The sequence below is a fragment of the Corapipo altera genome, unplaced genomic scaffold (genome assembly GCF_003945725.1).
Source record: "Corapipo altera isolate COAL_440 unplaced genomic scaffold, ASM394572v1 126, whole genome shotgun sequence".
NCBI lineage: Eukaryota > Metazoa > Chordata > Aves > Passeriformes > Pipridae > Corapipo > Corapipo altera.
The window spans coordinates 766,053-778,912 of NW_020884937.1; the positions used below are offsets into that span (position 1 = coordinate 766,053).

Below are 12,860 nucleotides of genomic sequence, written 5' to 3' on the forward strand. Positions count from 1 at the left end.
ACAAAGGAGGAGAATACAAAGGCGTGTAGGGGTGAGAGAAATGGGAGATCTCCTTGACTTTGCACAGCTCCAGATGATCTTGGCACCTTTGCATATGGACATCTGTGTTGGAGGGTGTGTTACAGAGGCTCCTCACCCAGCCTGCCTGACATTTAACTCCTTCCAACCTCATCTCTATGGCTGGAGAGCAAGTGTGTTAATCAAGATGTGTCCTGGCTTTAGACCTTGTCCCTCAGTAAAATATCATGGCACTGACTTTGTACTCTTCAGGTGCAGCTTGGCTTTGGGAAGGCAGTGCCAATGCCCCAGCCTGTCTCTAGGCCTAGAAATACCCTGACTCTGCTTCTTGATGAGCTCAGAAATTATGGTGTGGACAAGAAAAAAGGCATATTCATATGACATTCTTACACTGCTATGTTGTTCTCAGAGAATTTTTTATTAGTAGGGTTTCTGCAGCCCACAGGAGCCCAGTAGCTGCTCACGTCACTTTTGTTTCATTGTTATTCTGCATATATATTGGTTTCAGCAATGCAAAGGAAAGGGAATTCAAGCATATGCAGGAATATGACTCAAAGGACTGTTGCCTTCTGAAACAAGGCTCTGATGTGACCTATGCTGTGAAATCTCAGATTCTGAGTGTTTGCTGCAGCATATCAGTGCTCTGATGGTGACTGCTGCTGATGAATGTGAGAAATGTAAGACTGTCTGTGAGTGCCAGACTTCCTCTGAGCACACACACCTCAAGCCCATCAAGGGTTTAGAAATGGTGATGACTTAGCTTAGGGTGGCAGAAAGGTCCCCAAGTGCTCCAAGCAGCCTAAATGGTGATGATGCTTCTGGATGTGCACAGGAACAGGAAGAATAAATGTAATGGGGAAAAGAGAAAAGTTGGGCAAGGTTCTGTGAAACCTCCTGATAGGCACCATTTCTACTACCACTGCTGCTGTGATCACAGAGAAGGCAGCATGGAAAGAAGGAAACACAAGAAGCTACAGTGGTCATGAAGGGGTAAATGCAGAGGATCATCTTCAAATCTCAAAGAATGATGGCAGAGAAACTCAGTCCTGCTCACTTGTGGATGTTCTGTCCAGCCTGAGGCATTGGGTGCAATCACAGTGGTGTTCACAGCAGAGTGATGGTCACATCCTGGCACTGTCATGCCCTACACTGCTGTGAAGGGGTTCTATCCACAATATGGTCTGAATAATTTTGGGGACTAATGTAGCTCTCTTAGACTCCCCTCTTTGCCACAGAGGGCATAGGGACACTGATCAGTCCATCTCTAATGGAGGGGCTTGTGCCAGGCAATCTGAGGATGAGATCATAGAATCATAGAATCAACCATTGGAAAAGACTTCTGAGATCATCAAGTCCAACCCTTGATCCAACCCTACTGTGGCTACCAGACCATGGCACTGATGCCACATTCAGTCTCATCTTAAAAACCTCCAGGGATGGTGAATCCACCACCTCCCTGGGCAGCCCATTCCAATGTCTGATCAGCCTCTCCGTAAAAAATTTCTTCCTAATATCCAACCTAAACCTCCCCTGGCACAGCTCAATACTGTGCCCTCTCGTCTTACTGATCACTGCCTGAGAGATCAACCCCTACCTGGCTACAACCTCCTGTCAGGGAGTTGTAGAGAGTGAGGAGGTCTCCTCTGAGCCTCCTCTTCTCCAGGCTAAACAACCCCAGCTCCCTCAGCCTCTCCTCATAGGACTGGTGTGATACAGGGAAGAGTGAAGGAGTTACTATAATGCTGTTTTCCATCACCACTTTCAAACTGCCCTTCCCTACTTTTTCTCCTTTGTGAAAGCCATCATGTCCTCATCACCTCAGCTTTACTGGAGTTTCCAGTCTGGCTGGCTCACCCACCAGCCTTCCTGTACACTCCCTCCAGTACCCTTCCCCATCAGCTGAAAGGGTGACAAGCTGTGGAGGTGTCCTCCCAAAATCCCCCTGCCTCGAGGCTTTTAAGGCTGTACCAGGAATCTCTTGGGTGCTTCCAGCTGCTGTCCTGCCTGCCAGCAGCCAACCTTGCTGCCAAACAGTTTGCCAGTCAATGTCTGTGGGTTTGAAAAAGGAATGCTCCTTTCTGGGTCCTTTGGGAAGCGTCTAGTGGGAGATGAACCCCTCCCCCATGCCATACTAGTGGCCATGGGGTAAAAGAGTGGACTTTAGAAGAGTCATGGGGTGAAAACTCTGTACCTTTTTTCCTTCACTTGCTTGGTTTTGTTAGTTTTGTACTAACACAATGAGTGTTTGCTATATTAGGGCAGTTTTCCTTGGGTGGTGGCAGCAGCCTTATATTTGTAAAACTCTCTGAGAGCGAGGTCTGGGCTCTTAGAGCAGCAGTCCAGTTCCTGGCAGGGAGGGACAAACTGTCCTAGTCCCAAAGTATTTTTCACCACATGTTTCCCAGATCTGTCACCATCAGAGAGGGACTTTTCCCTTCTGTCAGTGGAGCTGCCGGTTTTACAGCTGCTGAGGAGTGAGGGATCTGAATCTGCCAGGAACTCCCATCAAGTGTTTTCATCAGGAAAACCTAAATAAACAGAAATGTAAATAAACAACAACAAAACAATAACTAAAAACATTCAAGTAGAGGGAAACTTTATTTTCCCACACTGGATTCCTTTTCTTTCCCTGTTTGCAAGCAGTATCTTTCTACCCTTCGGAAATATCTAACTCAGAAGGAGGGGACAGAGTGGAAGAAATCAGTTCCACTCAGTAAAAGCCTCAGGACAGTGAAAACTCCAGTAAAACTCTAGTTTTTCTGTCTCACTGTCTCAAATGCAAAGCTCATAACTTTTCTTCTGCCCTGAGCTCATTCCTCTGCGAGCATTTGTGGTCACAGCTTCTATTTCTACACTGGCAAGTTCTGACCTGTTTTTTTTTCCCTTATGAAAAGAATTATACCCCCACCAGCATCTTAAAGCTCTTTAGCCCTAAACTCTGATCTGTTGCATCTGCTTAAGCCCCTTTTCTTGACTTGGGGACCACCAAGGATGGACTCGCAGCTCCCGGTGTCTTCTGGAAGCCGCGCCAGGAAGGAGCGGAGAAGGAAAATGTGGCAGCGGCAGGAAAAGAAGCAAAGAAGCACCGTTGTGAGGGTTCAGCAGCAGTAGCAGCAGCAGCAGGAGGCTGGGCCAGCGGTGAAGACGCCAGATGGAGCAGGGAGGAGCCAGGGCCAGCGCTGGGGCTCGGGCGCTTGGCCGCAGTCGGTGCGCCGGGCAAGGCAGCGGCGTGTGGATGCGGGAGAGAAATAAATGAGGAGTCATAGCGAAGACGCAATTCCAGCCAAGGGGAAGGAGCAGGCCTCTCCGAAGGGAGCTGACATTGGGGATCACTGGAGCGGGGAGCGGCGGGAGCCTCGCAGCTCTGGCTTCCACCAGCGCTAACTTCTGGGCACAGCTGTTTGCCGGAGCCCTTCCTGCTGCTGCTCGTCGGCTTGTTCTGCAGCCATGGAATCGAATGGCACATTCCTCGCTTGCAACAGTAAGTCTAGGGAAACGTTCTTGCGTTTCAGCTCTCTTATCATGTCCAAGAGCTTCATTTTTACCCCTCTCTTCTCCCCCGTCCTTCGCCTCCCCGTTGTCTCATTTGGAAGTAATGCAGCATTTCCTCACTGTTAGAGATGATAGATTTTTCTCTGTTAATAGGGTGAGCTCTGTTGGTAGGAAGGGTGTCTTGGCAGGGTAAGTGTCTGCAAGTTCAGAAAAGTGGATCCAAATCTCCTCCCCTTTCTGGTGAAACAGAGCAGGATGGGTGCTCTGCTCAGTAAACTTTGTGGGCTCTGGTGAAGAAAACAGAGCCTGGATAAACACCTCGGCTCTGGGTCTGTCCCCAAGACTCTGTAAATATTAAGTACAAAATAAGTAATGTTTCTAAAAAAAGAAGAAATCCTCTCTGCCCTTCCAGCAAATGAGATTTAAGAAGATTCAATCATACCAGGTCTGGGAGGCTTGTCTGATGGACAGGGTAATGAAATATCCCCCCTTATTTCCTCATCTGATTTTATGTATTGCTTTGTTACCCCTTCATTGTGTTTTACTTACTCTAATGAGCAGAAAAAACTCAGGGCTGTGATAGCTGATAGCTACAGATTGAAATGGGCTATTGTGATCCCACAGAAATGGGAAAAACCTGGAGTACTTATTTTTATTCCATGAGATAGGTGCTTTCTTACTACAGTTGAGCTATAAACAAAAATAAACTAACAGAGCTATAAGTGATTGCACATAAACATAATCAATTTAGTGTTACCAGGAGAATTGTGAAAAGATTCCCGCAGGCTCAAGAAATCTTCCCTCTGATTCTCACAGATGCTAGAAATCCAACAGGAAGGTGAACCAGAGGTTAATGGTATACTTTTTGTAGGTATCTCATTCATTATGCAGCCACTGGGGAAAGAAAGCTAAGAAACACATCTGGAACTATTAAAACATTTCCCATTCTGGCCTGTGGGTTATTTTTCAGAGAATATTATTTAGTCTTCTGGGGCTAGGGACGGAGGAGAATTCAGTGGCTCTTAATCTATTTTCTTGTCTCAAGCAGAAAAATACACAAATGTTGAAAGAGCCAAGGATTTCAAAAAGTGTTTACTGAAATTCCTTGACACATAACACAGACACACAAGTGCCAAAGTCACTCCAAATGCCAGACCACTTAGACAAGAGAAGTTGCTCACATGTGGACTTGTTAGCAGGATCAGGCTTGTGCTATGTAGTTTGTAAGAAATTTCTGATGCTGTGGGTTGTAGACATATTTTGTCCCTGGATGTATGTTGAAACTCAGATTCTTTCTTTCAGTTTCTCTCTTTTTTTTTTTTCCCCCAACATAGAAACAACAACAGCTGTATTTACCATGTCAGAATTAATGTGGGCTATTAATAACCTTTCTCTTGCCTCGTGAAGTTGGTCTGTTTCTGAACTGGGAGCCCTTGTGCTTGCACAGATTATAGAATAGCTAATTTGTACCATGCCTTATTCTTATACACTGACTGTTTCACACAAGACACTGTGTATATTGTGTAGGGAATGCCACAGTCCCAGTATGGGAATGCCCTTAGCCACAGCCCAGGGTGAGAATCAGCAGGGAAGGGTTAGTAAAATCCTACAAAACAGGCTGTTTCCTTGTGTTAGTCTGTCAGCAAGTCCTCAGGATTAATGTCTATATTGAAATTTCCAAATGAATCATCTCCACCTGCCCTTCTGAGCTGGGAGCTCTGAGGAGGCTCCTTCTGGGCTTCAACCACCATGGGTGGAGATAATGTGACTTGGGATCAGCTGGGATCTGCTCTGGAGCAGCTGGTGACTTTGATCTCCTTTCCTACCAACAAAATGCTCCCAGCACACCCCTTTGATCCAGGTTGTGCCTGATGCTCTATGTGGGAGTTTTATGAGCCATAGTGTTCCTAGTACTGCAGGAGGATTTAGGATACTGACACTTCTCAGTACATTACCCAGGCAACTTGTCTCTTTTTCATACAAGACAAGTAAAATTAATTGTCTTCTTTATTTTGACACAAAACCTGCTAAATTTTCAGTCTGAGCAATGTCTTTTAGTAAAACAAAACCCACAGTTCCTGAGGTTGTTGTCAGTGTGTAAAGCCCTGACATGAGGCCCAAAAGCAGCTGAGTCGGGGAAAGAAGATGCTTGGGGAAAAATAGATTTTAAAGAGGAAGTGAAAGAGGAGGGAGAAGGAAATGTGGGCACTTGGAAAACTGCTGCAGGTAGCAGAGATGAAAGGATAGAACCAACTACAGGGAAAAGCAAGAGGGAGAGGTGTGTGGGAAAGAGATGGTTTGTGCAAGATCTGGAAACTCAGCTGCTTGAATAAGCAGCTCTGGGAGCCAAAGCTGTTGATGATTTGGGACCAAAGTACAGTTTTCTTTAGAGGAAGATCAAAATATTTGAACAGGTATTTTTGATGGAAAGCTGCAGATGAATATTTGGTGATTTGATCACCCAGCGTGGGATTCAGCTGGCTAGACATAGGTGTGTGCTAGAAATTTTAGGCTTACAGGGATCTAAACAGGTGAATTGTGCCCTGTCTTCTCCTGGCACAGTCTTCTACAGTTCAGTGCACTGTAGGTATCTGAATACTGTGAGACTGACCCCCAGTCTTGTCTCTGAGGTCCCTCCTATGGGTGGAGGGTCTCAGTTCTTATCAACCAAGCCCACCAGAACAGAAGGCTGCAGACCTTGGTCAAACACAGAGGTTTCTCATTTTCTTTAAGCAGGTAGAGAAGATTTTGCCACAGTTTCTTCTAGCCTGAGATACCTCCACGCCTTAAATAGGCCAATCTGGACACTGTGTGGAGAGAAATTTTTACATCTCACATGGTACCTTTTAAAGCCCTGTGTTGAGGTGCCACACAACAAATCTCTTGGGGTGTTTTTGGCTAGAGTTACAGAAATTCCAGATAAATCACTTAGGAAAAAAAATATTTTTTCCCCTAGATTTGCATAATTCAGTTGTGCAATTTAATTATTGCATGAATTTTGCCCTGCTACAGAATGTTGAGAATGACTTGCATTTTGCCTATGGAAGAAATTTCGTCTCCTGAAGAAAATATTGTGAAAAACTGTTAAACGACCTTAAAAAAAAATGAAGCTGGGACTCACCTACAACTGATTTTGGGGTTGTGAAGAGGACATCATCAGCATGTGCTCAGAAACATGACTTGGGAGTTAGGCAACTAAACTGCATGAGTGCTCCTCCCTGTTGATCCTGGTCCTACCCATCAAGTTGATATCCTTCTTTTCAACTACTTTCTTTACACACCAGCTACTGGAAAAGCTGTAATTTACTGCAAGCCAGTGTTGGTTTTAGTGCCTCTCACTCTGCAGCCAAAATCTCTGTGTGCACCCTCATGGAGGGACCAGTGGAAGGACCAAACCAAACCTTCGGTCGGGTTTTGGGTTCCTGAGTGCGATGAACTTTAACTGGGTGTTTTACCTGGATTTCATCAAGAGTGCAGGGGAGTAGCTTTTGATGGGTCACAGCCTGTTCCATGCACTGATCCAAGCACCCTGTGAGTGACCCTGACTGGCAGAAAGATATATGAAGATATTCACAAATAAAGGTCATGATTTGAGCTTTCTGTGAAATGTCTGGGCAGGCAGCCTGGCTTTGCTTATACAAACCAGGGCCAGGGCTCTGCACTGTTTAACTTCCAGCACATTCCCCAGCATGGTTTTGATCCAACATGGCATGATCTGGGTGATGGGCCTGCAGTCCTTCCCAGGGGGCAGTCTGGATATAGCCAACCTGTTTTGGGGGAAGATGGGCTGCACAGACTCATCAGAGCTGGAGAAGAGGCATTCTCCTCCCAGAGACCTTGCAGACAAGGTGAGATGGACAAAGGATACAGAGAGAAAGTGGGGCTGAGAAATATTGGGCAGGGCGAAAGCACTGATCTCAGTGCACCAGAAACCTGCCCATCACACAGCTCCAGTGTGCCAGTGGAGGGAGTCTTCAGGCAGTGACTTGGAGGACAACCACACCATGAGACTCGGGAGAACTCCTCCTATATGAAATTTTAAGGTTTCATATATACGGGTTCTGCCTCAGCTCAGCAGGACCTCTCAAGCACCCTGGGAGGGGAGTGGGCAAGAAAAGCCAGTGAAAGGGAGAGGAGGTTTGCTGATGGAGAAGCCCATTCTCAGTGTCACCACAAGGTGGAACTTGGTACATACCACATGCACCGGAGATGCACCCACTGACAACAAGCACAGCATTGCCTTTGGCCAGGGAGGCACCGATGAGTCTGGTCCCACCACCTGCTCCACGATCCCCACTTCCCCACAGGGAGCAAGAGGGGGAGTGGTGGTGTAGAGGAGCCACTGGCATTTTTTGTTGGAGGTGAGAAGCTGGGCCAGCAGCAAGGCCTGGTCCTTGGAGATGGTGAGGTGTGACAAGGAGAATAGAGCTGAGGGCAATGAGTGGTGTTCTGGGGGTAACAAGGAAGGAGGGAAGGGGGAGGTTTCTATGGGTGGGATGTGAGAGGGCATGGATGAAGTGAAGAAAGGACTCCAGAAGGAAAGGCAGGGCAGGTGGGACCCTGAAGACATGGAAGGAACCTTGCTGTCATGTTCTTCTGCAGGGAAGAACAGCATTATGTAAAACAGACCTAAATTTTTCTTCTGGGTAACAACTACAGAGCAAGGCACAACCTTTGGCCTCTTTAGTGGGAAAATCTCCCCTTAGCATGACATTTATTGTTTGTTATGTAGCTGCCATAGGCATTTCGAGTCATAATAATTTGCATCATGTGCATGACATGATGGGGAAGTGGTGAGGTCATCACCAGCACAGGTATTTTCATTCCAGTCCTAAATTATCTCAAGTCTGGGCAAATCAGCAGCTGAATTTTGTCACGTCATTTGTGTCAGTGTGGTGTAAAGAGACTATGATCAGAATTAGTGTTGCACCACTTTTGGTGTTGCCCAAACATGATGGTGATGGGAGAACAGGTCCATCCCCAAAGAGATGAAAAAACATCCTGTTCCTTTCTCTGTGAAGTGGTAATAGTGCTTCCTGAGCTCCTTTGTATAAGGATGTGATGGAGATTAATTCATTTTGGGAAATCATCTGAAGACCAGCCTGCACATTACAGTGCTTTCACATAGCCCATTTCCTACCAGACTCTACAACCACTCTATCTCAAGTGCCTGTTTCCTGGATATTCAAGCACTTTGTTAACTTTGGGACCATGTTCTGACATCCTCATTCACATCGATTTCTGTTTGCTCTGGGAGTAATCCAGCTGGAATTGATAGGATGATCAGCACAGCCCTGATCCTGGGCACAGGCACATGAATAACTTCACTCATGTGACCAGTGCCACTTATTTAGGTGGGATTGGTCATATGGGTAAAATTGCACGACCCACTCAGGTGTTACCTGCAGTGAATAAGGCTTGGAGAATTTTTCCATGAGCCATTTGCAGGAATCACTTCCTCCAGCACCGGAGCGTGACGGCAGCATCATGTAACATCAGCACACAATGCCATGGAACCCAGGGTCACCCTTCAGGCTTCTGCTGTGAGATGTGACATTGTCTTTAAATGACCTCAAGACCACAATACATCCAGCTCTGTTGTTTCCCAAAGCAGGGAATTTCTCGCCCAGTGATCTCGTCTTCATTTTAAAAACAAACTGATTCAAACTGTCTTATATCTCTGAAGCCTTCGCAACAGCAAAACTCGCGCGTTGCTGTTCTGGAGAGGTATCTAAACTCATTGAATGCTGACCCTGTGCTTTGTGCTTCAGGGATGAGTACAGTAAAATGTTCTCCAAGGGCCTGGAAAGCTTTGAGCAGGGCTGTCACTGGCACTGATATTAAAAATTAATGAGAAAATGAAGCACAAGGGCTCTGTGTGCTCCCAGGTTGATCCCCTGGGACTCTGCTGCTGGACAGAACAGTTGGTGTGTAGAAGCAAATTGTTTTGCTAAGGCAATTACGGGAGGGTCTTCCCTAGTCAGTTAATTAGATCAGTCCTCTCCAGTACAATGTGAAATATGGGAATTGCTTGGAGACTGTTAGCTAATAAATATCATTTAGCCACTGCATAATGGTGCCCACCTCCTCACCAGGGCAAAACCAAAGCTCCCAGGGAGTGCTGTGAAGGTTATGGCTCTGACACCCAAACCCTGCATGTGTAGGGGGCCCAGAAAGGCTGGAGGTGTTTCCTCAAACACCCACGGCCAGCCTGGCTAACAAGTTCAGCAATGACCCCTTCAGAAATGGCCTTTATTTCCATTCACTGTCTGTGATTTGCAGTGGCTGTGTGTAAATAAAGCTTTATTAGATATATTGCTGCTCAAGGCCATGCAATGCCCTGCCTTGTCCTCAGAGTGTTTCTTACATGTGCTGTATGGCAGTGATTAATGATTCTGACCCTGTCCTTGTGCTGGTCAAATAACCCAGTCCTCTGTGCTTCTCTGTGGGGGTTGGTAGGGCTTCCTTCAGACTGCAGAGAAAGAAGGGGAAGATGACTGGATAGACAGATACCAGAAACAGAGATAATATTTCTAAAACCTGAATTGAATATGATGAGGGGGTGGTGATGGGAGAGCCTTTGATTAGGTTTGCAGCAGGAACAGTGACATGTGGTTTGATGTCAAGCTTCTTGGGCATATGCTGGTTCTGCAGTAAGGGACATTCACCTCAGTTTGACCCCTTTCCCTGCAGTACTTCACCCTTGCTTGCCTGGCAGGGCAGCAGCTGACAAAGGCAATGATAAAAAAAGATAGTCTGTGACAAGGTGTGTATATAACTGCTGTACATCACTGCAGAAATGGTCATGGCTAGGGGAGAGATGGATTTTAGTCCCAGCCATTGCCAGGACAATGGGGAATGGTTGTGAGTTTCAGCAAAGGAAATTTATACTGGTCATAAAGAACAAATTCTTCACTGAGAACATCTAAGCTCTTGGACAGGGAGCTTAATTGGCTTTGGAGTCTCTGTCCTTAGAGATATCCAAACTCCTCTGAACAAGGCTGTGAGCAACCAAGTCCGCCTTTGAAGGTGACCCCAATTTGAGTTGGGTGATTGACTCTGGAGAGCCTCAGAGGTCCATTCCACCTTGAATTATTCTCTGATTTGTGTAATCAGTGACTTGTTAAATGCCTGAAGGGGCTTATTCCTGTATCAGAGTGCAGGGTAAATCTGAATTACAAGAATAAACCCAAAGCTATGCAGAAATGCAGGGTAAGTGACTCACCCAAGTCACACAGGAAATTGGTGGCAGAGAAGACACTCTTCGGACTCTTAGGAAAATACTCTTCTGTAGGTGGAAAAAGAACAGCATTAAAACACAGTTTCCGAGCAGCTTTTTGGCCACATCTGCCCTGGCTGAGAGGTTTTAGCTTCGTCTTCAGTCCCTGTCAGTGGGAACAGCACGGAGCAGCCCGGCACAGAAGAGAAAGGGTGGAGCCAAGCTCGCCCTGATCCAGGCGTTCGTGGGCAGGATAAGCTGACAAGCCCAAGGCACTGATTAGGAGCCACAAACAATATCTGGGACTTCTCCAGCCTCTGGAAATGATGCGTAAAAACCCACTGGCGTACGACTGCTGGAAAACTTGTTCCTTCTACCTGGGCAGCTGCCGGCAGTCTCCTCGGATTAATTTTGCATCCAGCGTGTCCTGGTGAGCGAAGCGGGAGGAGAGACTTCCCACAGTCCCACCCCCAGCCGGACTCTGCCCTCCCCTGCCTTCCTCTGCTCTCTCTGTCCCGCTGCCTGCGCTGCCTCCTTTGGAGCCCCGTTTGACACCGCGCACGCCGGAGGCTCCTGGATGAGCAGGGATCCCTGCAGGGGTGGCGTGGCCCCCCATCCTTCCCGGCACCCGACGCCTCTCCCTGCGCCCCACGCTGGATCATGCAGTGCATCCGAAGGCAGCCCAAGCGCACCGTATCCCAGGAAAACATGCTACTGGAGCAGAGCCGTCGAGTGGCCGCGTTGAATGGCATCAGGCTGGGTAAGGGACAGGTTGGCCACAGCCTCGCACTGGGCTGGCAGCTGCTTCGTTTCTGCGTCTTTTCCCTGTGCAGAGGCAGCGCTCCACCCTAAAGACAACTCCAGCGTTATTTTTAAGTTCCCGAGGTTTCTTTTCCTTTCATTTGCCTGTAACCACACGCCAGATGTGTAAAGCACTTTGTTGGAGGCATCAAAGGATGCGGGAGATCTTTGGCAAAGGGTCGGTTCCCAAATCTGTGGCTGGGCTCTCTGAACTGCTGCTGGTTGAAGGGGTTTGGGGAGGGCAGTGCCCTTTTCCTGCCAGATTTTAGCACTGTTCAGGGGTGTGTTGCCTGTTGCTGTAAGAGCCCAGAGAACCACTCACGGTTTGCATTCACCAGACGAAAGAGGAAACAGTTTCAAAACTTTTGTGCCTGGCTATGAACTTGCTGCTAGTTCCTGCTCTCTGGAGACACAGCCCAAGTGGATGCCAGTCCCTTGACTTCCGTGGATAGAGAGGGCAGGTGGAAATGGGAAACAGCCATCTACCCACCCAAGCTTTTTAGATATTATCAAAAAGGCTTTCTACCCTTTTAAACCAGCAAACCTGAATTATGCCTGGTCTGTAAGCAGGTGGGAGGGGGAGGGCAAGCAGGAAGAGGCTTGTTTTATAGAAGCTGTAATTAAGTTCTATCAGACCAGCAGATTAAGGAGTGAACAATGCAACAATATACATTATCACTATCCTTCTGTCTCCTTAGTGAACTGAAAGCCTGGCTTCTGCCCTGACAGCTATTGTTTTATTGTGCTTCCTGCTTGCTGTGAACCCGAGTTAGATAAACCACAGGTTAACATTTTTGATGTCTCAGTGTCTAAAGCTTCCTAGTGCAGTATATTAACATCGTGGTTATTGCAGTGCCGTGTGTGCTTGAGGTGCTTCTGCCTTGGCCAAACATTATTTTTCCTCTGACCATCACTGAATTCTGAATATATTCTGTTTAGAAAGTGTGTGATTGATGTTTTGCGAGGAGGAGGGTCCTGACCCTTGAAAGGCATTCTGGAATTTTGCATGCCAAATGTGTATTTGGTATTTTACAGAGGATGCTAAACAAGACACAGTCCTGCCACATATGTCAGGCAGGATTTGGACATGTATTTCGGTGTGATGATTGTGCTTCTCATACCTAATGTTGTTATATAGTTGGAAATCAATATGCCTGTCCTGCTGCACAGTGGTTTTTAACTTTTAAATTATGTATGTTTATGAGGACTCTGGTTTCTTTCATACAAGTTTCCATTGCTGTGAGATGGAGCTCTGGACCACAAAACTTCTCAGCTTCAGGTTTTGAGCAACCTGGTCTAGTGGAAGGTGTCTCTGCCCATGGCAGCGGGG

The 12,860-nt window shown here is 46.9% G+C and overlaps 1 protein-coding gene across 2 annotated transcripts in view; it reads left to right on the forward strand.

The window, feature by feature from the left end:
* The first annotated feature begins 3,023 nt into the window (after positions 1 to 3,023).
* PLCD1 (phospholipase C delta 1) overlaps positions 3,024 to 12,860 on the forward strand; it is a 52,294-nt gene continuing 42,457 nt past the window's right edge. Inside the window, exon 1 of one of the 2 annotated variants that reach the window (XM_027660613.1) lies at positions 3,024 to 3,499. In XM_027660613.1, the coding sequence (XP_027516414.1) occupies positions 3,466 to 3,499 (34 nt within the window). In that variant the 5' untranslated portion in view covers positions 3,024 to 3,465. Of the gene's footprint in view, positions 3,500 to 11,239; positions 11,490 to 12,860 lie in introns of those variants that run through there. The other variant, XM_027660612.1, reaches the window with a different exon arrangement.